General features: G+C 49.7%; 3 protein-coding genes across 3 annotated transcripts; all 3 read right to left on the minus strand.

Annotated features, from left to right (window-relative positions):
• Nucleotides 1-1,523: 1,523 nt before the first annotated feature.
• Nucleotides 1,524-5,812, minus strand: LOC142843168 (cytochrome P450 2D20-like). The gene is made up of 9 exons (XM_075960116.1): nucleotides 5,561-5,812; nucleotides 4,684-4,855; nucleotides 4,266-4,418; nucleotides 4,026-4,186; nucleotides 3,139-3,315; nucleotides 2,814-2,955; nucleotides 2,429-2,616; nucleotides 1,882-2,023; nucleotides 1,524-1,781 (listed from the first exon to the last, which is right to left on the minus strand). Exons 1-9 carry the CDS (start codon nucleotides 5,747-5,749, stop codon nucleotides 1,603-1,605), a joined length of 1,503 nt encoding a protein of 500 aa, XP_075816231.1. The 5' UTR covers nucleotides 5,750-5,812; the 3' UTR covers nucleotides 1,524-1,602.
• A 2,789-nt stretch (nucleotides 5,813-8,601) lies between these two features.
• Nucleotides 8,602-12,910, minus strand: LOC142843165 (cytochrome P450 2D20-like). The gene is made up of 9 exons (XM_075960113.1): nucleotides 12,650-12,910; nucleotides 11,773-11,944; nucleotides 11,355-11,507; nucleotides 11,115-11,275; nucleotides 10,219-10,395; nucleotides 9,894-10,035; nucleotides 9,507-9,694; nucleotides 8,960-9,101; nucleotides 8,602-8,859 (listed from the first exon to the last, which is right to left on the minus strand). The coding sequence occupies exons 1-9, from the start codon at nucleotides 12,836-12,838 to the stop codon at nucleotides 8,681-8,683; spliced, it is 1,503 nt and encodes a 500-aa protein (XP_075816228.1). The 5' UTR covers nucleotides 12,839-12,910; the 3' UTR covers nucleotides 8,602-8,680.
• A 2,768-nt stretch (nucleotides 12,911-15,678) lies between these two features.
• Nucleotides 15,679-19,999, minus strand: LOC142843170 (cytochrome P450 2D20-like). Its single transcript, XM_075960118.1, has 9 exons — nucleotides 19,727-19,999; nucleotides 18,850-19,021; nucleotides 18,432-18,584; nucleotides 18,192-18,352; nucleotides 17,296-17,472; nucleotides 16,971-17,112; nucleotides 16,584-16,771; nucleotides 16,037-16,178; nucleotides 15,679-15,936 (listed from the first exon to the last, which is right to left on the minus strand). Exons 1-9 carry the CDS (start codon nucleotides 19,913-19,915, stop codon nucleotides 15,758-15,760), a joined length of 1,503 nt encoding a protein of 500 aa, XP_075816233.1. The 5' UTR covers nucleotides 19,916-19,999; the 3' UTR covers nucleotides 15,679-15,757.
• Nucleotides 20,000-23,911: the final 3,912 nt, after the last annotated feature.

Raw genomic sequence — 23,911 nt, forward strand, 5'->3', positions numbered from 1 at the left:
GCATGCTGATTATGTTAGGCTGAGGACTGTGAGCTTGGGGGACAAATGTCCAGAGAACCCCTGCTCCCAGGGACATAGAAAAGTCACTCATCTGACATGCCACACATGCAGAGCTTAAGGAAATATAGGCCATCGCCTCAGACTAGAGTAAGACCTTCCAGATCCACTAAAAGGGGAAAGAGGAAGTCCACATGTCCTGACAGTGAAGCATACTGACTTCCTGAGGACCCAGGCTTGATTCCCAGGACCCGCAGGAGGTTTACAACTAACTGTGACTCATGTCCCTGGAGATCCCATGTGCACTCCCATTCTCCTCAGGCGCCACACACATGCAAGCAAATACTCATTAATTTAATAAACAATAAAAATAAAGGGTGAAAAAAGGGAAGAAGAGAAGTTGGCAAACAATGTGGCTATTCCTGTAGGCAACAAGGAGGAGGCCTGCCAAGTAAAGTTACCCCAGCTTGGTGAGTGTTTGGTCCTGAACATTACAAAATTCAATGTCTGACTACTGATGGGCTGTGTGGGCTTCCCTAACATTCCATGACAGAGAGTCAGTGGGAGGACATTTTTTTCCCCCACAAAAGCAAAATCAAAATCAGTCTGCACTCTGTTCTGTCTAAGGGCATGCTATAGATTTCAGGGTCTTTGGGATACTTCTCTCTGCTCTCAGATTATATGGAGAAGAAGATGAGCCTTGAGAGGTACAATATGATTCCATGTTCTTCCTGGTCCCAGAAACTCCCAAATTTCCAAGATTCTTGAACTTTCATAATGAGTATAACACATTGTATCTGTCCTACATGCTTGCTGAGAGCACTCTCCCCGGTCTGGAGAGATGGCCCCAGACAGCACAGCAGGATCCTGCTCATCCTCCTGGATTCTGTCACCTTTAGCTACAGAAGATGTTCTCCTGCATCCCTTCACCGCAGCAAGCCTGGGCTGTAAGGTCTACTAATGAGAGACCTCTTAACCATTTGTGGCCCTTCAGGATCTCAGGGACCTATACAACATCTGTCATCAATACAAGAATTGTTTGGATTTCCAGCACAAGCCATTCACATTTCCTCACTAGAAACATAGAGTATTGACTTCTGTCTGTGGCTTGTCACCAACCTAGGAGCCATAGATGGGTCTTACCTGTGATCTTGGCTCAATCATTGAACACCAGCACAACAAACTTCCTACTTTGTTCAGAGCTCCCCTTCATTTTCCCATTTTCCCCTCTTCTGTCTCCTCATCACCTCTTGATCTACTCCACCTGCCATCTTTTTTTTTTTTTGACAAAGGATCACATTAGATATTTCAGGCTCTATAATTCAGGCTGGTCTTGAACATGCAATCTTCTTGCCTCTTCCTCCTTGTGCTATACGGCAGGCCTGTGCCTCAGCTCTTGCCTCAGTAAACACTTTTCTCACAACATTAAAGTTGTTCTTAGGTGAGGTCTGGGGCAAAGGGGAAAAACTGATTGTAGATTATTATCTTGGGACAAAGTGGAGACAAGGATGGGGTTGGACCAGAAATCTGAGTGGCAACCACCGATCAGGTTTATTGGACATCAATCAGCACAAGCTGGGGAGAAAGATGGAGCTGCTGTCCTTGCTAGCGCACAACTGCACAGAGCTCGTAGGGGGTTGGGGTCACTGGCAATGAGAAGATGCCATGGTCGCTGGGTCGGGGCTGTCCACTGGGCACCGAGAAGCTAAAGCGCTGCAGGAGGCAGGTGAAGAAGAGGAAGAGCTCCATGCGGGCCAGGGGCTCTCCCAAGCAAACTCGGCGACCTGTAAGTAGAAGAAGGGCTCAGTCAGTCTGGGGCCTGATAGATGCTTCACCTTCCAAGGCACCCTGGGAAGAGACATGGAGACAGGCATCCCACAGGACCTGCTGAGAATGGCATGAAGGCCTCATGTTTCACAAAGCGGCCCTGGGCATCCAGGAAGTGCTCAGGATAGAATTGGAGGGGCTTCTCCCAGACAGTCTCATCCTTCAGCACTGAGGACAGGTTGGTGATGAGGGTCGTCCCCTGGCAGGAGGCACACGGTGGAACATGGATTGTGATGGTTGCCAATACCCTGGTTACCATGGTCACATGCACAACCTCTCCTTCTATACACAGGGTTCTTTCATTCACCTCAAACTCAGATCCCCTTGGTATCATTTTCTGGTACCATACAAGGTCATATGACAAAGCCACCCTAAGTACCCAAATCAGAAGCTGCCCCTGTGTGTAGCATCCCTGCGATCCTGTGGCTTATTCCACTAGCCATCCTCTTCCCTGGGGATCCTGGGCAATGGCTGCAGTGTACTCACACCCAGGCTGGTCCCTCCACTATGTGGAAATCCAGGATGTTGTGGTCTTGGACTTTATAGCCTTTTTTTTTGTCTAGTGGTGTCCCTGGACACCTGGGACAAAGGTGACCATGCCTACCTTGGGGATGAGGAAGCCCTGTACTTCAATGTCACGGGATGTCATATGTGGTACATTGGTTGGAACGATGTCTGCAAATCGCTGCACCTCATGAATGACAGCATTGGTGTAGGGCATGCGGGCCTGGTCTGCCATCTCTGGACGCCGCGCCTGCCCTATGACTTCATCGATCTCCTGTTGGACGCGGCCTGGAGGAAAAGCCTCCCCTCAGCGAGGCAGTCCCTTACTGGCTCTAACTTGACCTTCTACCACTGGGTGAGTAGGTGACTTAAGATTCCCATCAGAATTGTGGGAGTCTGGGTCAAGGTGATAGTGGAGCCCCTATCTTCTCAAACACTTCTATCTTTCTTCCCTCACCCTCCCTTCCAGCCCCAGCCAGGCTCACTCTGCACATCCGGGTGTAGGATCATGAGCAGCAGGGCCCAGGACAGTGTGGTTGAGGTCGTCACCATCCCAGCAAAGAACAGGTCAGCCACCATCACGTGCAGATTCCTATCGTTGAAGCTGCTCTCAGGATTCCCCTTGGCCTGGGCAGACAGAGAAGGTAGGCTCAGGGACACAGGGAGTAAACCCCAACATGATCCACCATTGTGTTCAAGACCACAGGTGTTGGGGTCACGGATGACAAACAAACTCCACTTCCCTGGCATCACAACTCACAGAACACTTCAGCCCAAAGGCCCTGTCCCCATCTTTATTGCTGTCCTCACCTTCTCCATCTCAGCCAGGAAGGCATCTGTCAGGTCTCGGGGTGGCTGGGCAGGGTCCCAGGTTCCCTTGTGCTCAATCAACATCTTATCCATTGAGTCCATGAACTCTGTCAGCTTGGGGAAGGCTTTGCCAGGCAGCCCAGGGATGCGAAGGAGCACTGGGACTGCATTCAGCACCTGTGGAAAAAAAGCAGGCCTACTTGTTTTTATTCCTAATTAAGAATCATTAGTGTGTGTGTGTGTGTGTGTGTGTGTGCCTGTTTGTAAACTGTCACACGTACATGTGCACAAAGACTCCTGTTTGGAGGTCAGAGAACAACTTGTAGAGTAGGATCTATCTCCCATGTGAGTCCCAGGGATCCACCTCAGATCTCCAGGCTTCCTTGGGAAGTTCCTTCACCCACAGGCCATCTTTCTTGACCCTGGATGCTACTCTGCTCAGTGTTCGCCTGAACCAGACTAGTTCCAGGCCTCTTTTTTCTTTTTCTTTCCTTTTCTCTTTTCTTCCTTTTTTCCTTTCTTCCTTTCTGGTTCCCAGCCTCTTCCATAAAGGACTCAGGGTCCATTTGTCCCCAGACATCACCTGCTTCGTCCTCAGGTCCTTTCTGTAGGTTGTCTTAAGCCCAAGGTGAACAAATGCCTATTTTACTCTACAAATATGACAGTCTTATGTGGTTTTCACGTAGACAGGGGGCAGGGCCTTGACCCCTTGCTAGAGTTCCTGACCTTCCTCCCTTTCTCCCTTCCTGTTATATGAGATTTGCCAAGGTCAAAGTCTTTCTTCCTGCATTTGACTATCCCACAAGGCTGTCGACCTATTGCCCCTGAATGAATATTTATTCTGATAGGATTTACAGCATAAATGCACACTGTCGTGAGCCTCATACCTCTCCAATGAAGCCAGTGTCCTCTCCCAAACTTTCTTGTAACGTTTTGAGCAGCCTGCTGAAGAAAGGGTCTTCATACTCAAAGCGCTGGGCATAAATAAGGGATGAAATCACATTGCATGTACCTTTGTTCAGGAGGGTGGTGGGATTAAAGGGTTGTCCTAGGAGCAGAGATGCAAGCAAGTCATGATATTGCTCATAAGTGCCTGCTCATATGGCTACCATATTCCCATCACCCACCTGCCTCCTTGGTGAAGGCGTCAAAGAGGTGTCCAGCCTCCTCTGTCACCCACTGCTCCAGGGATTTCTTGCCCAGGCCGAAGTCTCGCATGGTGGACAAAGCAAATCGCCGCTGTTCTCGCCATTCGGGCCCATAAGGAGCTAACACCACACCTGCAGGGATATCTGTGTGTAACCAAGGATACGTGGCTGTGCTGTCTGCCCTGCTCCCAACCTTTCCCTGTGGTCAGTCTGAGCCATCAGCGCCCCAGCACTTTGCTATCAAAATCAGCACGTGCAGCTTTGGAGGCTCCACCCTCCATGCAGTGATTTCCCTTCCATTATCTGAGCACTTCCCCTCCATTAGGCCCTGTCCATCTTCTGGTCACTGCTCCTCAAGCCCTATTCTCTCTGCCCTGTCCCCACTATAGCTCTTTGCCTTTTGCTTTGGGCCCATAGCCCATGTGATCATAGATGGGCATTGGAGGGCGGTCAGCAGTGTCCTCTCCACAGGTCACCAGCACTTCCCGCACTGCCTTCAGTCCATTGATCACCACCACGGGCTTCCAGGCCATCTGCAGGCTGAACACGTCACCATAGCGCTGTCGAAGCTGAAGTAGAGGGACAAAGTGCTTAGAAAATGGAGATCCCTAGCAGACTGGAAGATCCATGCAAAGCACATGTATCTCTGTGTGTATATGTGTATGTGTGCAAACGTGTGTTCATTTGCATGTTACACATTATAGAACCTTGATCCTGCCCTGTGCTGGACAAATGCTCTGCCACTGACCTACATCTCTAGCCTGAGGTATGACACCTTATGGTTGCACACTTCTTTCTTCTAAGTCAACAAAGTTCTTATAGTAGTGCTTATTCAGAGGTCACTTTGCCAGAGAAATGTCCTTCATACCCCACTATACATGAAGAAATTTCAGGTTCCTGTGATGGGCAGCAAGGCCTGAGACCTCACAGCAGCAAGAGATTACAGCAGACGCAGCCTCACTCCTTACTTTGCTTTCCAGACTGACAGACCTTGAGACCTCGCCCACTGAAGGGATCACAAAGGACCTGGGGCCTCCCTGACCTCTGTCCTGTCCAATCACACTCCACGCCTGCCTCCATGGCCTTTTCCATATTGAACCTCTGCTCTTAGAAAGTCCACAGTATCCTCAGACCCAGAAGCAACTGCCACAGGGCAACCACTAAGCCTTCTTCCTCTCAGTGGCCATCTTTCTGTCTATCCTGAGGCTTCAGCACCACCACGTACAGCTGGGGGCACCTTGACCTCTACTGCCCTCCACTGCCATCTCTCTTACCTTGTGTAAGCTATACGACATGTTCTCGAAATCCACCTGGAGGAGGTTGCCCAGCCCAGGTAGGGGCACAGGACCTGGAGGGTAGCGGGAAGTCCAGAACTTGCGTCGGTGCATCAGGTCCAGCAATAGCAGGAAGATAGCCGTGAATAGGACCACAGACCACAGGCCATCTCCAGTCAGCAGTGCCATGGCTGCCCCTGCTTCCCAGGCTGGTTGGGGAATTCCTGCTCCAGACACCTAGGATCAGGAAAGACACTCTGAGGACAGACTGGGTACCTGGTCCCTTATGAAGAAGAGAAGGCTGCACTTTGTTCTCTGCCTTGAGCCAAGTAGGTGTGTTTACTGTTCAGTCAGGTTGTGTAACAAGACGTCGGGCAAGTCCAGGGCAAGTCAGCCTCAGAGGTTTATGCTTTCTCTTCTCTCGATGGATATTTATCCATGGGACTAGCTTCAGCTTCTCCTCGGGGAGCTGCACACAGTGGTTATGTAGGGTTTGGCACTGTGAGCACAGTGGGCAGAGGATCAGTGGACCCTTCCTCAAGGTGCAGGATCACAAGGTATAGCGAAGTCAGTGTGTGATATGCCACACAGGCAGAGCTCTGGGAACCTGAGGACATTGTCTCAAAATGGATACAGATCATTTGAGGCTCCACTGAACACTTGGTTCATAGGACATGAGGTTGGAGCACAGACACAGATATTTCTCCTGCTCCAAATTGACCTGAATGGAGCTGTGAATGGGAGTCAGGACATCAGCCTGGGTTGTGGTCAGGAGTGAAGGGGACAGAGACAACTGTGCTCTGGTCACTAATAAGCTCAGGCTGGTGGCTTCCTCCTGGTTTGCTCCAGGACCCTCCCAGAGTAACTTCTGAGACCTCGTGGCTAGGCCTGGATGCTAGTTGTCACACCTGCCTCTCCTCAGGTCTCCACCTCTCCTCTGTGTGTTTTTTTATGTGGCTGTCCAACTTCCTGTCTCTCTTGTGGCTTCGGCACATTGTATGCTTCTAGAGGTGCTGTAATTTCTGTTGCTCTTCATTGACGTGTGTGTGTGTGTGTGTGTGTGTGTGTGTGTGTGTGTGTGTGTAAGATATACTGCATGTCCCTGCCCAGTTGTGGCACAGGGTCTGGTGGGAGTTGAAATTCCAGAAATTGCACCATTGAATCAGGTCCACCATTAAAAGAAGATGACCATGAATATGACCACAGGCCACAGTTCATCTCCAGTCAGCTACCTCATGGGCACATCACAACTCCTAGGTCTTTCTGAAAACATATTAAATTAATCACTACAACCACATAAGGTCAGGAAGGAGAAACTGACTTCTGGTCCCCAATAAAGGTAGCAAGGCTGTCCTTTGTCTTATGGTTTGAGTTAAGAGCCTGTTTTCAGTCTGAGTGACAAGAGGAGCCAGAGCGCTCTAGGAAAGTTTGCCTCAGTTTCCCACCTCTTCTTCCCTCCCCAGGTGCTTACTCTCTGGAAAGCATCAGGAGGTGTGGGCAGACTCCATGGCAGCTGCGCATGCTGATTATGTTAGGCTGAGGACTGTGAGCTTGGGGGACAAATGTCCAGAGAACCCCTGCTCCCAGGGACATAGAAAAGTCACTCATCTGACATGCCACACATGCAGAGCTTAAGGAAATATAGGCCATCGCCTCAGACTAGAGTAAGACCTTCCAGATCCACTAAAAGGGGAAAGAGGAAGTCCACATGTCCTGACAGTGAAGCATACTGACTTCCTGAGGACCCAGGCTTGATTCCCAGGACCCACAGGAGGTTTACAACTAACTGTGACTCATGTCCCTGGAGATCCCATGTGCACTCCCATTCTCCTCAGGCGCCACACACATGCAAGCAAATACTCATTAATTTAATAAACAATAAAAATAAAGGGTGAAAAAAGGGAAGAAGAGAAGTTGGCAAACAATGTGGCTATTCCTGTAGGCAACAAGGAGGAGGCCTGCCAAGTAAAGTTACCCCAGCTTGGTGAGTGTTTGGTCCTGAACATTACAAAATTCAATGTCTGACTACTGATGGGCTGTGTGGGCTTCCCTAACATTCCATGACAGAGAGTCAGTGGGAGGACATTTTTTTTCCCCCACAAAAGCAAAATCAAAATCAGTCTGCACTCTGTTCTGTCTAAGGGCATGCTATAGATTTCAGGGTCTTTGGGATACTTCTCTCTGCTCTCAGATTATATGGAGAAGAAGATGAGCCTTGAGAGGTACAATATGATTCCATGTTCTTCCTGGTCCCAGAAACTCCCAAATTTCCAAGATTCTTGAACTTTCATAATGAGTATAACACATTGTATCTGTCCTACATGCTTGCTGAGAGCACTCTCCCCGGTCTGGAGAGATGGCCCCAGACAGCACAGCAGGATCCTGCTCATCCTCCTGGATTCTGACACCTTTAGCTACAGAAGATGTTCTCCTGCATCCCTTCACCGCAGCAAGCCTGGGCTGTAAGGTCTACTAATGAGAGACCTCTTAACCATTTGTGGCCCTTCAGGATCTCAGGGACCTATACAACATCTGTCATCAATACAAGAATTGTTTGGATTTCCAGCACAAGCCATTCACATTTCCTCACTAGAAACATAGAGTATTGACTTCTGTCTGTGGCTTGTCACCAACCTAGGAGCCATAGATGGGTCTTACCTGTGATCTTGGCTCAATCATTGAACACCAGCACAACAAACTTCCTACTTTGTTCAGAGCTCCCCTTCATTTTCCCATTTTCCCCTCTTCTGTCTCCTCATCACCTCTTGATCTACTCCACCTGCCATCTTTTTTTTTTTTTGACAAAGGATCACATTAGATATTTCAGGCTCTATAATTCAGGCTGGTCTTGAACATGCAATCTTCTTGCCTCTTCCTCCTTGTGCTATACGGCAGGCCTGTGCCTCAGCTCTTGCCTCAGTAAACACTTTTCTCACAACATTAAAGTTGTTCTTAGGTGAGGTCTGGGGCAAAGGGGAAAAACTGATTGTAGATTATTATCTTGGGACAAAGTGGAGACAAGGATGGGGTTGGACCAGAAATCTGAGTGGCAACCACCGATCAGGTTTATTGGACATCAATCAGCACAAGCTGGGGAGAAAGATGGAGCTGCTGTCCTTGCTAGCGCACAACTGCACAGAGCTCGTAGGGGGTTGGGGTCACTGGCAATGAGAAGATGCCATGGTCGCTGGGTCGGGGCTGTCCACTGGGCACCGAGAAGCTAAAGCGCTGCAGGAGGCAGGTGAAGAAGAGGAAGAGCTCCATGCGGGCCAGGGGCTCTCCCAAGCAAACTCGGCGACCTGTAAGTAGAAGAAGGGCTCAGTCAGTCTGGGGCCTGATAGATGCTTCACCTTCCAAGGCACCCTGGGAAGAGACATGGAGACAGGCATCCCACAGGACCTGCTGAGAATGGCATGAAGGCCTCATGTTTCACAAAGCGGCCCTGGGCATCCAGGAAGTGCTCAGGATAGAATTGGAGGGGCTTCTCCCAGACAGTCTCATCCTTCAGCACTGAGGACAGGTTGGTGATGAGGGTCGTCCCCTGGCAGGAGGCACACGGTGGAACATGGATTGTGATGGTTGCCAATACCCTGGTTACCATGGTCACATGCACAACCTCTCCTTCTATACACAGGGTTCTTTCATTCACCTCAAACTCAGATCCCCTTGGTATCATTTTCTGGTACCATACAAGGTCATATGACAAAGCCACCCTAAGTACCCAAATCAGAAGCTGCCCCTGTGTGTAGCATCCCTGCGATCCTGTGGCTTATTCCACTAGCCATCCTCTTCCCTGGGGATCCTGGGCAATGGCTGCAGTGTACTCACACCCAGGCTGGTCCCTCCACTATGTGGAAATCCAGGATGTTGTGGTCTTGGACTTTATAGCCTTTTTTTTTGTCTAGTGGTGTCCCTGGACACCTGGGACAAAGGTGACCATGCCTACCTTGGGGATGAGGAAGCCCTGTACTTCAATGTCACGGGATGTCATATGTGGTACATTGGTTGGAACGATGTCTGCAAATCGCTGTACCTCATGAATGACAGCATTGGTGTAGGGCATGCGGGCCTGGTCTGCCATCTCTGGACGCCGCGCCTGCCCTATGACTTCATCGATCTCCTGTTGGACGCGGCCTGGAGGAACAGCCTCCCCTCAGCGAGGCAGTCCCTTACTGGTTCTAACTTGACCTTCTAGCACTGGGTGAGTAGGTGACTTAAGACTGCCATCAGAATTGTGGGAGTCTGGGTCAAGGTGATAGTGGAGCCCCAGATGCTTCTCAAATACTTCTATCTTTCTTCCCTCACCCTCCCTCACAGGCTCAGCCAGGCTCACTCTGCACATCCGGGTGTAGGATCATGAGCAGCAGGGCCCAGGACAGTGTGGTTGAGGTCGTCACCATCCCAGCAAAGAACAGGTCAGCCACCATCACGTGCAGATTCCTATCGTTGAAGCTGCTCTCAGGATTCCCCTTGGCCTGGGCAGACAGAGAAGGTAGGCTCAGGGACAAAGGCAGTAAACCCCAACATGATCCACCATTGTGTTCAAGACCACAGGTGTTGGGGTCACGGATGACAAACAAACTCCACTTCCCTGGCATCACCAGTCACAGAACGCTTCAGCCCAAAGGCCCTGTCCCCATCTTTATTGCTGTCCTCACCTTCTCCATCTCAGCCAGGAAGGCATCTGTCAGGTCTCGGGGTGGCTGGGCAGGGTCCCAGGTTCCCTTGTGCTCAATCAACATCTTATCCATTGAGTCCATGAACTCTGTCAGCTTGGGGAAGGCTTTGCCAGGCAGCCCAGGGATGCGAAGGAGCACTGGGACTGCATTCAGCACCTGTGGAAAAAAGCAGGCCTACTTGTTTTTATTCCTAATTAAGAATCATTAGTGTGTGTGTGTGTGTGTGTGTGTGTGTGTGTGTGTGCCTGTTTGTAAACTCTCACACGTACATGTGCACAAAGACTCCTGTTTGGAGGTCAGAGAACAACTTTTAGAGTAGGATCTATCTCCCATGTGAGTCCCAGGGATCCAGCTCAGATCTCCAGGCTTCCTTGGGAAGTTCCTTCACCCACAGGCCATCTCTCTTGACCCTGGATGCTACTCTGCTCAGTGTTCGCCTGAACCAGACTAGTTCCAGGCCTCTTTTTTCTTTTTCTTTCCTTTTCTCTTTTCTTCCTTTTTTCCTTTCTTCCTTTCTGGTTCCCAGCCTCTTCCATAAAGGACTCAGGGTCCATTTGTCCCCAGACATCACCTGCTTCGTCCTCAGGTCCTTTCTGTAGGTTGTTTTAAGCCCAAGGTGAACAAATGCCTATTTTACTCTACAAATATGACAGTCTTATGTGGTTTTCACGTAGACAGGGGGCAGGGCCTTGACCCCTTGCTAGAGTTCCTGACCTTCCTCCCTTTCTCCCTTCCTGTTATATGAGATTTGCCAAGGTCAAAGTCTTTCTTCCTGCATTTGACTATCCCACAAGGCTGTCGACCTATTGCCCCTGAATGAATATTTATTCTGATAGGATTTACAGCATAAATGCACACTGTCGTGAGCCTCATACCTCTCCAATGAAGCCAGTGTCCTCTCCCAAACTTTCTTGTAACGTTTTGAGCAGCCTGCTGAAGAAAGGGTCTTCATACTCAAAGCGCTGGGCATAAATGAGGGATGAAATCACATTGCATGTACCTTTGTTCAGGAGGGTGGTGGGATTAAATGCTTGGCCTAGGAGCAGAGATGCAAGCAAGTCATGATATTGCTCATAAGTGCCTGCTCATATGGCTACCATATTCCCATCACCCACCTGCCTCCTTGGTGAAGGCGTCAAAGAGGTGTCCAGCCTCCTCTGTCACCCACTGCTCCAGGGACTTCTTGCCCAGGCCAAAGTCTCGCATGGTGGACAAAGCAAATCGCCGCTGTTCTCGCCATTCGGGCCCATAAGGAGCTAACACCACACCTGCAGGGATATCTGTGTGTAACCAAGGATACGTGGCTGTGCTGTCTGCCCTGCTCCCAACCTTTCCCTGTGGTCAGTCTGAGCCATCAGCGCCCCAGCACTTTGCTATCACAATCAGCACGTGCAGCTTTGGAGGCTCCACCCTCCATGCAGTGATTTCCCTTCCATTATCTGAGCACTTCCCCTCCATTAGGCCCTGTCCATCTTCTGGTCACTGCTCCTCAAGCCCTATTCTCTCTGCCCTGTCCCCACTATAGCTCTTTGCCTTTTGCTTTGGGCCCATAGCCCATGTGATCATAGATGGGCATTGGAGGGCGGTCAGCAGTGTCCTCTCCACATGTCACCAGCACTTCCCGCACCGCCTTCAGTCCATTGATCACGACCACGGGCTTCCAGGCCATCTGCAGGCTGAACACGTCACCATAGCGCTGTCGAAGCTGAAGTAGAGGGACAAAGTGCTTAGAAAATGGAGATCCCTAGCAGACTGGAAGATCCATGCAAAGCACATGTATCTCTGTGTGTATATGTGTATGTGTGCAAACGTGTGTTCATTTGCATGTTACACATTATAGAACCTTGATCCTGCCCTGTGCTGGACAAATGCTCTGACACTGACCTACATCTCTAGCCTGAGGTATGACACCTTATGATTGCACACTTCTTTCTTCTAAGTCAACAAAGTTCTTATAGTAGTGCTTATTCAGAGGTCACTTTGCCAGAGAAATGTCCTTCATACCCCACTATACATGAAGAAATTTCAGGTTCCTGTGATGGGCAGCAAGGCCTGAGACCTCACAGCAGCAAGAGATTACAGCAGACGCAGCCTCACTCCTTACTTTGCTTTCCAGACTGACAGACCTTGAGACCTCGCCCACTGAAGGGATCACAAAGGACCTGGGGCCTCCCTGACCTCTGTCCTGTCCAATCACACTCCACGCCTGCCTCCATGGCCTTTTCCATATTGAACCTCTGCTCTTAGAAAGTCCACAGTATCCTCAGACCCAGAAGCAACTGCCACAGGGCAACCACTAAGCCTTCTTCTTCTCAGTGGCCATCTTTCTGTCTATCCCGTGGCATCAGCACCACCACGTACTGCTGGGGGCACCATGACCTCTACTGCCCTCCACTGCCATCTCTCTTACCTTGTGTAAGCTATACGACATGTTCTCGAAATCCACCTGGAGGAGGTTGCCCAGCCCAGGTAGGGGCACAGGACCTGGAGGGTAGCGGGAAGTCCAGAACTTGCGTCGGTGCATCAGGTCCAGCAATAGCAAGAAGATGGCCGTGAATAGGACCACAGACCACAGGCCATCTCCAGTCAGCAGTGCCATGGCTGCCCCTGCTTCCCAGGCTGGTTGGGGAATTCCTGCTCCAGACACCTAGGATCAGGAAAGACACTCTGAGGACAGACTGGGTACCTGGTCCCTTATGAAGAAGAGAAGGCTGCACTTTGTTCTCTGCCTTGAGCCAAGTAGGTGTGTTTACTGTTCAGTCAGGTTGTGTAACAAGACGTCGGGCAAGTCCAGGGCAAGTCAGCCTCAGAGGTTTATGCTTTCTCTTCTCTCGATGGATATTTATCCATGGGACTAGCTTCAGCTTCTCCTCGGGGAGCTGCACACAGTGGTTATGCAGGGTTTGGCACTGTGAGCACAGTGGGCAGAGGATCAGTGGACCCTTCCTCAAGGTGCAGGATCACAAGGTATAGCGAAGTCAGTGTGTGATATGCCACACAGGCAGAGCTCTGGGAACCTGAGGACATTGTCTCAAAATGGATATAGATCATTTGAGGCTCCACTGAACACTTGGTTCATAGGACATGAGGTTGGAGCACAGACACAGATATTTCTCCTGCTCCAAATTGGCCTGAATGGAGCTGTGAATGGGAGTCAGGACATCAGCCTGGGTTGTGGTCAGGAGTGAGGGGGACAGAGACAACTGTGCTCTGATCACTAATAAGCTAAGGCTGGTGACTTCCTCCTGGTTTGCTCCAGGACCCTCCCAGAGTAACTTCTGAGACCTCGTGGCTAGGCCTGGATGCTAGTTGTCACACCTGCCTCTCCTCAGGTCTCCACCTCTCCTCTGTGTGTTTTTTTATGTGGCTGTCCAACTTCCTGTCTCTCTTGTGGCTTCGGCACCATTGTATGCTTCTAGAGGTGCTGTAATTTCTGTTGCTCTTCATTGACGTGTGTGTGTGTGTGTGTGTGTGTGTGTGTGTGTGTGTGTGTGTAAGATATACTGCATGTCCCTGCCCAGTTGTGGCACAGGGTCTGGTGGGAGTTGAAATTCCAGAAATTGCACCATTGAATCAGGTCCACCATTAAAAGAAGATGACCATGAATATGACCACAGGCCACAGTTCATCTCCAGTCAGCTACCTCATGGGCACATCACAACTCCTAGGTCTTTCTGAAAACATATTAAATTAATCACTACAACCACATAAGGTCAGGAAGGAGAAACTGACTTCTGGTCCCCAATAAAGGTAGCAAGGCTGTCCTTTGTCTTATGGTTTGAGTTAAGAGCCTGTTTTCAGTCTGAGTGACAAGAGGAGCCAGAGCGCTCTAGGAAAGTTTGCCTCAGTTTCCCACCTCTTCTTCCCTCCCCAGGGAAAGCATCAGGAGGTGTGGGCAGACTCCATGGCAGCTGCGCATGCTGATTATGTTAGGCTGAGGACTGTGAGCTTGGGGGACAAATGTCCAGAGAACCCCTGCTCCCAGGGACATAGAAAAGTCACTCATCTGACATGCCACACATGCAGAGCTTAAGGAAATATAGGCCATCGCCTCAGACTAGAGTAAGACCTTCCAGATCCACTAAAAGGGGAAAGAGGAAGTCCACATGTCCTGACAGTGAAGCATACTGACTTCCTGAGGACCCAGGCTTGATTCCCAGGACCCGCAGGAGGTTTACAACTAACTGTGACTCATGTCCCTGGAGATCCCATGTGCACTCCCATTCTCCTCAGGCGCCACACACATGCAAGCAAATACTCATTAATTTAATAAACAATAAAAATAAAGGGTGAAAAAAGGGAAGAAGAGAAGTTGGCAAACAATGTGGCTATTCCTGTAGGCAACAAGGAGGAGGCCTGCCAAGTAAAGTTACCCCAGCTTGGTGAGTGTTTGGTCCTGAACATTACAAAATTCAATGTCTGACTACTGATGGGCTGTGTGGGCTTCCCTAACATTCCATGACAGAGAGTCAGTGGGAGGACATTTTTTTCCCCCACAAAAGCAAAATCAAAATCAGTCTGCACTCTGTTCTGTCTAAGGGCATGCTATAGATTTCAGGGTCTTTGGGATACTTCTCTCTGCTCTCAGATTATATGGAGAAGAAGATGAGCCTTGAGAGGTACAATATGATTCCATGTTCTTCCTGGTCCCAGAAACTCCCAAATTTCCAAGATTCTTGAACTTTCATAATGAGTATAACACATTGTATCTGTCCTACATGCTTGCTGAGAGCACTCTCCCCGGTCTGGAGAGATGGCCCCAGACAGCACAGCAGGATCCTGCTCATCCTCCTGGATTCTGTCACCTTTAGCTACAGAAGATGTTCTCCTGCATCCCTTCACCGCAGCAAGCCTGGGCTGTAAGGTCTACTAATGAGAGACCTCTTAACCATTTGTGGCCCTTCAGGATCTCAGGGACCTATACAACATCTGTCATCAATACAAGAATTGTTTGGATTTCCAGCACAAGCCATTCACATTTCCTCACTAGAAACATAGAGTATTGACTTCTGTCTGTGGCTTGTCACCAACCTAGGAGCCATAGATGGGTCTTACCTGTGATCTTGGCTCAATCATTGAACACCAGCACAACAAACTTCCTACTTTGTTCAGAGCTCCCCTTCATTTTCCCATTTTCCCCTCTTCTGTCTCCTCATCACCTCTTGATCTACTCCACCTGCCATCTTTTTTTTTTTTTTGACAAAGGATCACATTAGATATTTCAGGCTCTATAATTCAGGCTGGTCTTGAACATGCAATCTTCTTGCCTCTTCCTCCTTGTGCTATACGGCAGGCCTGTGCCTCAGCTCTTGCCTCAGTAAACACTTTTCTCACAACATTAAAGTTGTTCTTAGGTGAGGTCTGGGGCAAAGGGGAAAAACTGATTGTAGATTATTATCTTGGGACAAAGTGGAGACAAGGATGGGGTTGGACCAGAAATCTGAGTGGCAACCACCGATCAGGTTTATTGGACATCAATCAGCACAAGCTGGGGAGAAAGATGGAGCTGCTGTCCTTGCTAGCGCACAACTGCACAGAGCTCGTAGGGGGTTGGGGTCACTGGCAATGAGAAGATGCCATGGTCGCTGGGTCGGGGCTGTCCACTGGGCACCGAGAAGCTAAAGCGCTGCAGGAGGCAGGTGAAGAAGAGGAAGAGCTCCATGCGGGCCAGGGGCTCTCCCAAGCAAACTCGGCGACCTGTAAGTAGAAAAAGGGCTCAGTCAGTCTGGGGCCTGATAGATGCTTCACCTTCCAAGGCACCCTGGGAAGAGACATGGAGACAGGCATCCCACAGGACCTGCTGAGAATGGCATGAAGGCCTCATGCTTCACAAAGCGGCCCTGGGCATCCAGGAAGTGCTCAGGATAGAATTGGAGGGGCTTCTCCCAGACAGTCTCATCCTTCAGCACTGAGGACAGGTTGGTGATGAGGGTCGTCCCCTGGCAGGAGGCACACGGTGGAACATGGATTGTGATGGTTGCCAATACCCTGGTTACCATGGTCACATGCACAACCTCTCCTTCTATACACAGGGTTCTTTCATTCACCTCAAACTCAGATCCCCTTGGTATCATTTTCTGGTACCATACAAGGTCATATGACAAAGCCACCCTAAGTACCCAAATCAGAAGCTGCCCCTGTGTGTAGCATCCCTGCGATCCTGTGGCTTATTCCACTAGCCATCCTCTTCCCTGGGGATCCTGGGCAATGGCTGCAGTGTACTCACACCCAGGCTGGTCCCTCCACTATGTGGAAATCCAGGATGTTGTGGTCTTGGACTTTATAGCCTTTTTTTTTGTCTAGTGGTGTCCCTGGACACCTGGGACAAAGGTGACCATGCCTACCTTGGGGATGAGGAAGCCCTGTACTTCAATGTCACGGGATGTCATATGTGGTACATTGGTTGGAACGATGTCTGCAAATCGCTGTACCTCATGAATGACAGCATTGGTGTAGGGCATGCGGGCCTGGTCTGCCATCTCTGGACGCCGCGCCTGCCCTATGACTTCATCGATCTCCTGTTGGACGCGGCCTGGAGGAACAGCCTCCCCTCAGCGAGGCAGTCCCTTACTGGTTCTAACTTGACCTTCTAGCACTGGGTGAGTAGGTGACTTAAGACTGCCATCAGAATTGTGGGAGTCTGGGTCAAGGTGATAGTGGAGCCCCAGATGCTTCTCAAATACTTCTATCTTTCTTCCCTCACCCTCCCTCACAGGCTCAGCCAGGCTCACTCTGCACATCCGGGTGTAGGATCATGAGCAGCAGGGCCCAGGACAGTGTGGTTGAGGTCGTCACCATCCCAGCAAAGAACAGGTCAGCCACCATCACGTGCAGATTCCTATCGTTGAAGCTGCTCTCAGGATTCCCCTTGGCCTGGGCAGACAGAGAAGGTAGGCTCAGGGACAAAGGCAGTAAACCCCAACATGATCCACCATTGTGTTCAAGACCACAGGTGTTGGGGTCACGGATGACAAACAAACTCCACTTCCCTGGCATCACCAGTCACAGAACGCTTCAGCCCAAAGGCCCTGTCCCCATCTTTATTGCTGTCCTCACCTTCTCCATCTCAGCCAGGAAGGCATCTGTCAGGTCTCGGGGTGGCTGGGCAGGGTCCCAGGTTCCCTTGTGCTCAATCAACATCTTATCCATTGAGTCCATGAACTCTGTCAGCTTGGGGAAGGCTTTGCCAGGCAGCCCAGGGATGCGAAGGAGCACTGGGACTGCATTCAGCACCTGTGGAAAAAAGCAGGCCTACTTGTTTTTATTCCTAATTAAGAATCATTAGTGTGTGTGTGTGTGTGTGTGTGTGTGTGTGTGTGTGCCTGTTTGTAAACTCTCACACGTACATGTGCACAAAGACTCCTGTTTGGAGGTCAGAGAACAACTTTTAGAGTAGGATCTATCTCCCATGTGAGTCCCAGGGATCCAGCTCAGATCTCCAGGCTTCCTTGGGAAGTTCCTTCACCCACAGGCCATCTCTCTTGACCCTGGATGCTACTCTGCTCAGTGTTCGCCTGAACCAGACTAGTTCCAGGCCTCTTTTTTCTTTTTCTTTCCTTTTCTCTTTTCTTCCTTTTTTCCTTTCTTCCTTTCTGGTTCCCAGCCTCTTCCATAAAGGACTCAGGGTCCATTTGTCCCCAGACATCACCTGCTTCGTCCTCAGGTCCTTTCTGTAGGTTGTTTTAAGCCCAAGGTGAACAAATGCCTATTTTACTCTACAAATATGACAGTCTTATGTGGTTTTCACGTAGACAGGGGGCAGGGCCTTGACCCCTTGCTAGAGTTCCTGACCTTCCTCCCTTTCTCCCTTCCTGTTATATGAGATTTGCCAAGGTCAAAGTCTTTCTTCCTGCATTTGACTATCCCACAAGGCTGTCGACCTATTGCCCCTGAATGAATATTTATTCTGATAGGATTTACAGCATAAATGCACACTGTCGTGAGCCTCATACCTCTCCAATGAAGCCAGTGTCCTCTCCCAAACTTTCTTGTAACGTTTTGAGCAGCCTGCTGAAGAAAGGGTCTTCATACTCAAAGCGCTGGGCATAAATGAGGGATGAAATCACATTGCATGTACCTTTGTTCAGGAGGGTGGTGGGATTAAATGCTTGGCCTAGGAGCAGAGATGCAAGCAAGTCATGATATTGCTCATAAGTGCCTGCTCATATGGCTACCATATTCCCATCACCCACCTGCCTCCTTGGTGAAGGCGTCAAAGAGGTGTCCAGCCTCCTCTGTCACCCACTGCTCCAGGGACTTCTTGCCCAGGCCAAAGTCTCGCATGGTGGACAAAGCAAATCGCCGCTGTTCTCGCCATTCGGGCCCATAAGGAGCTAACACCACACCTGCAGGGATATCTGTGTGTAACCAAGGATACGTGGCTGTGCTGTCTGCCCTGCTCCCAACCTTTCCCTGTGGTCAGTCTGAGCCATCAGCGCCCCAGCACTTTGCTATCACAATCAGCACGTGCAGCTTTGGAGGCTCCACCCTCCATGCAGTGATTTCCCTTCCATTATCTGAGCACTTCCCCTCCATTAGGCCCTGTCCATCTTCTGGTCACTGCTCCTCAAGCCCTATTCTCTCTGCCCTGTCCCCACTATAGCTCTTTGCCTTTTGCTTTGGGCCCATAGCCCATGTGATCATAGATGGGCATTGGAGGGCGGTCAGCAGTGTCCTCTCCACATGTCACCAGCACTTCCCGCACCGCCTTCAGTCCATTGATCACGACCACGGGCTTCCAGGCCATCTGCAGGCTGAACACGTCACCATAGCGCTGTCGAAGCTGAAGTAGAGGGACAAAGTGCTTAGAAAATGGAGATCCCTAGCAGACTGGAAGATCCATGCAAAGCACATGTATCTCTGTGTGTATATGTGTATGTGTGCAAACGTGTGTTCATTTGCATGTTACACATTATAGAACCTTGATCCTGCCCTGTGCTGGACAAATGCTCTGACACTGACCTACATCTCTAGCCTGAGGTATGACACCTTATGATTGCACACTTCTTTCTTCTAAGTCAACAAAGTTCTTATAGTAGTGCTTATTCAGAGGTCACTTTGCCAGAGAAATGTCCTTCATACCCCACTATACATGAAGAAATTTCAGGTTCCTGTGATGGGCAGCAAGGCCTGAGACCTCACAGCAGCAAGAGATTACAGCAGACGCAGCCTCACTCCTTACTTTGCTTTCCAGACTGACAGACCTTGAGACCTCGCCCACTGAAGGGATCACAAAGGACCTGGGGCCTCCCTGACCTCTGTCCTGTCCAATCACACTCCACGCCTGCCTCCATGGCCTTTTCCATATTGAACCTCTGCTCTTAGAAAGTCCACAGTATCCTCAGACCCAGAAGCAACTGCCACAGGGCAACCACTAAGCCTTCTTCCTCTCAGTGGCCATCTTTCTGTCTATCCCGTGGCATCAGCACCACCACGTACTGCTGGGGGCACCATGACCTCTACTGCCCTCCACTGCCATCTCTCTTACCTTGTGTAAGCTATACGACATGTTCTCGAAATCCACCTGGAGGAGGTTGCCCAGCCCAGGTAGGGGCACAGGACCTGGAGGGTAGCGGGAAGTCCAGAACTTGCGTCGGTGCATCAGGTCCAGCAATAGCAGGAAGATGGCCGTGAATAGGACCACAGACCACAGGCCATCTCCAGTCAGCAGTGCCATGGCTGCCCCTGCTTCCCAGGCTGGTTGGGGAATTCCTGCTCCAGACACCTAGGATCAGGAAAGACACTCTGAGGACAGACTGGGTACCTGGTCCCTTATGAAGAAGAGAAGGCTGCACTTTGTTCTCTGCCTTGAGCCAAGTAGGTGTGTTTACTGTTCAGTCAAGTTGTGTAACAAGACGTCGGGCAAGTCCAGGGCAAGTCAGCCTCAGAGGTTTATGCTTTCTCTTCTCTCGATGGATATTTATCCATGGGACTAGCTTCAGCTTCTCCTCGGGGAGCTGCACACAGTGGTTATGCAGGGTTTGGCACTGTGAGCACAGTGGGCAGAGGATCAGTGGACCCTTCCTCAAGGTGCAGGATCACAAGGTATAGCGAAGTCAGTGTGTGATATGCCACACAGGCAGAGCTCTGGGAACCTGAGGACATTGTCTCAAAATGGATATAGATCATTTGAGGCTCCACTGAACACTTGGTTCATAGGACATGAGGTTGGAGCACAGACACAGATATTTCTCCTGCTCCAAATTGGCCTGAATGGAGCTGTGAATGGGAGTCAGGACATCAGCCTGGGTTGTGGTCAGGAGTGAGGGGGACAGAGACAACTGTGCTCTGGTCACTAATAAGCTCAGGCTGGTGGCTTCCTCCTGGTTTGCTCCAGGACCCTCCTAGAGTAACTTCTGAGACCTCGTGGCTAGGCCTGGATGCTAGTTGTCACACCTGCCTCTCCTCAGGTCTCCACCTCTCCTCTGTGTGTCACATACGATGACGTGAAAGAGAAGCCATGGTGCCGACTGGGTCTGATCTTCCTACTTCAGTCTGAGTGAGACCCTGAGAGGCAAGTGCACGGAGCAGGTGAGGGGTGTCACACACTGTATGTTGTACAGGTTCCTGGTCTGTCACCATCTCATGGGAGATGACCTGGATGCTCTGGTAACATCTGCCTGCTAGCACTGTTTGTTTCCCTTCATCCTCAGTACATGGCCCCTCAGCCACGTGAGCACTTGTGTCCTGTAAGATCAGTGTGACTTCCGGGGACCTGGGGTCTTGGAATCCATGTCAGCTGCACAGGTGTGCCATGTCTACAACAGTAAACTGAAATGGAGTTCTTGGTTATCAGGGTTTAGGGGTGGTCCCAAATTTGCAATTCGATATATACCTGTTAACAGATGATTAATCATGGTCCCTTGGACTCCATTGGAGGAGGACAAATAGAAGCTGGGCATGTCTGTCCTGAACTGACCTGTGTGCCCTTCCCTTTGCTGGCTTCAACTGCCTGGGTTCACTGGAGTGAAGACCAACAGTGACACCTAGAGCCATCCCTAGCTCTGTGCTTTCTTTCCCTAAGCATGGTGGGAAGAGTGATCACTCACTGGGGTCACTGTGATGCTTGGGAAAGCTGATTTGGGCAAAGGAAGGCCTGGGGTTGTTTGGGGCTGGTGAAGCCTTTGTTTAAGGATAGTTACTTCACCCTTCATGGTTTGAGGCCACAGTGGGAGCTTGGGCAATTATGATAGGATGTTACCTATGGAATCTCAAACCACAGAGCCAATGCTGTCAATGGCATACAGTTTGTATGTAAAGAATTGTAGAATTTATACATATTTTGGCCTGGAGAGATGGCTCAGAGGTTAAGAACACTGGCTGCTCTTCCAGAGGTCCTGAGTTCAATTCCCAGCAACCACATGGTGGCTCACAACCATCTGTACTAAGATCTGGCGCCCTCCTCTGGCGTGCAAGTATACATTGAGGCAGAATGTTGTATACATAATAAATAAATCTAAAAAAAAGAATTTATACATATTTTGGTTTAAATGAGAAGGTAAACACGAGAAAACTGATAAAAGACAAAACTAAAAGGAATAGGGAATCACATACAGCAGAAGAATATGAGTTAGGTCCCAGAGGGAAATGGCTTGGAAGAGCAAAGATTCAATTCTAAGAATAGAGGGCCTTGATCCCAAGGATCCCCAGCAATGAGGCAGCTGTGCATTGGTGTCTTTGCTTTAAAAGTACTCATGTTAGCTGAGGAGAACATTTTGAGATGTTTGGGACCCTGAACTGATGGAGCATTAGTGAGAGGTTCCTAAACACAGTGTTCCTGGGGCTTTGATATTGTGGTTTCCTATTGTGTTGAAGAAATAGGTAAGTGATGTGCTGGCTCACACACGGCTGACAGACTTGTAGGGATGTGTGCTGGACCACACAAGGCTGACAGACATGTAGGGATGTGTGCTGGACCACACAAGGCTGATGGACATGTGGGGATGTGTGCTGGACCACACAAGGCTCACATTAGAACAGACATATAGTAAACCAGTGAGAGCTGCTACTGTGGAGGATTCTGTAGAAACTGCAGCACATTTAACACTAAAGAAAATATTTGTGGGTAGTGTTATAAAAGATACAAGAGAGCTATAGTTTGGCCAGACTGAGACCATAGAGGTTATGGAATCTGAGTGGAGCCTAGAGTAGTCAGGACAGGACCCAGAGGCAGGAACTGATGCAGGGACCATGGAGGAGTGAATGCTGCTTCCTGGCTCGTCAGTGTCATTTTTTGTACCACTCAGGACCACCTGCCCAGGGCTGGCATCACCTTGGTGAGCTGGGCACCTCCCACATCACTGGTCAATTAAGTATGTGCACTGTGGACTTGCTCACAGGCAGTCTGATGGGCTCATTTTAACAACTGGCGCTTTCTCTTCCTACAGGACTTTAGCCTGTTTTCAGAGACAGTAAGTAGAGGGGGATTTATGACAGTTAACACTGATGTTAAAATCAAGGAACTTTGGGTGGTGCAGAGGACAGGAGGTTTTGAGAGGAGGTGGGCAAGGAAAGATTGACCAACATAAAACATTGTCTTAAAACAGTTTAAAGAATAGAAAACAAAAACAAGCGACAGCCAAACCAAACCAAACAAACCGATTTCTTCTAAAAATAGAAAGGAAAAAAAAAACCAGTGAAACAAAACAAACAGAAACCCAGAGCTAGTGCGGAGCCAATGATGTAGCTCAGTGGTAAAGCATTTGTTTATCGCATGTTTGAGGCCAGGGGATCAAAGATATCATGTCTACTTACTAGGATTTCAGCTCCACTGGGCCGGGCACAGGATGGCTTCTCTTAGTATACAGGGATAAGCAAGGTGACAGGATGTGGCCAGGCAAGAGCAGGGAAGAGGGATCCTTCAACCGTGTAGGTTCTTCCTTTCTGCCACTGCTACATTGGCTGTTCCTTTCTAGTCTTCTGAGAGATGGTTCAGCCAACACGCTTGTGTCCTTCCCCTACCAGAGGCATTTCAGGAAGGACTGGGGACCCCAGAAGCTAGAAATGATGGAACATCTGGAGGTTACAGGTAGGCTTGGGCTGCAGGGACTGGGCCCTCCTCGTTCTCTTCATGGGAATGTCAGGTGGTAGAGCACTTCTGGAAATCAGTATAGTGGATCCAAAACACAGAGAAACAAAGAAAAGAAAACCTCCAAGGACGGAAGCAACCTAAGTTAAATGAAAGAGAAATACCATGTGCTTCACGTTTTCTGCTTCTGAGACCACATGCACGAGACTTGGCAGGAGGCAGCTTGGGAGATGGTTCCGGGGTTAAAGAGCTTGCTGTGGAGGCAGAAAGATCTGAGTTCAGATTCTAGTACCTATGGAGGCCTGGGCTTGGTGACGCATGACAGTATCCACTGCTGTAGTGGCAGGAACTGGTCCATCCTGGGAAATCACTGGCCGGCTACTCTGGCTGAATGGACGAGCTCCAGGTTCTCATAATAGTAGTATTATTAGTCATAGTCTTAATAATGTGGGGGCTGGAGAGATGGCTCAGCATTTATGAATACTAACTGTTCTCCCAGAGAAACAGGTTCAATTTCCACCACCCACATGGCAGCTCACAACTGAGTAACCCCCAAAATCTGACACTCTCACATGATAGACATACAGGCAAAACCCTAATGAACATAAAATAAAAATATTGAGCCCGGCGGTGGTGGCGCACGCC

Source organism: Microtus pennsylvanicus, chromosome 2 (assembly GCF_037038515.1).
Source record: "Microtus pennsylvanicus isolate mMicPen1 chromosome 2, mMicPen1.hap1, whole genome shotgun sequence".
In the NCBI taxonomy this organism is placed as follows: Eukaryota; Metazoa; Chordata; class Mammalia; order Rodentia; family Cricetidae; genus Microtus; species Microtus pennsylvanicus.

Excerpts from the sequence above, each read along its gene's own strand:
- LOC142843168 (XM_075960116.1), bottom strand. The coding sequence starts at position 5,749 with ATGGCACTGCTGACTGGAGATGGCCTGTGGTCTGTGGTCCTATTCACG. Across the intron at positions 4,856-5,560 it reads TGTCGTATAGCTTACACAAG|CTTCGACAGCGCTATGGTGA; the intron begins GTAAGAGAGATG and ends CCTCTACTTCAG. Across the intron at positions 4,187-4,265 it reads CGCCTTCACCAAGGAGGCAG|GACAACCCTTTAATCCCACC; the intron begins GTGGGTGATGGG and ends CTCTGCTCCTAG.
- LOC142843165 (XM_075960113.1), bottom strand. The coding sequence starts at position 12,838 with ATGGCACTGCTGACTGGAGATGGCCTGTGGTCTGTGGTCCTATTCACG. Across the intron at positions 11,276-11,354 it reads CGCCTTCACCAAGGAGGCAG|GCCAAGCATTTAATCCCACC; the intron begins GTGGGTGATGGG and ends CTCTGCTCCTAG. Across the intron at positions 8,860-8,959 it reads CTTCATGCCATTCTCAGCAG|GTCGCCGAGTTTGCTTGGGA; the intron begins GTCCTGTGGGAT and ends TTCTACTTACAG.
- LOC142843170 (XM_075960118.1), bottom strand. The coding sequence starts at position 19,915 with ATGGCACTGCTGACTGGAGATGGCCTGTGGTCTGTGGTCCTATTCACG. Across the intron at positions 18,353-18,431 it reads CGCCTTCACCAAGGAGGCAG|GCCAAGCATTTAATCCCACC; the intron begins GTGGGTGATGGG and ends CTCTGCTCCTAG. Across the intron at positions 16,772-16,970 it reads CCTACACCCGGATGTGCAGA|GCCGCGTCCAACAGGAGATC; the intron begins GTGAGCCTGGCT and ends CTGTTCCTCCAG.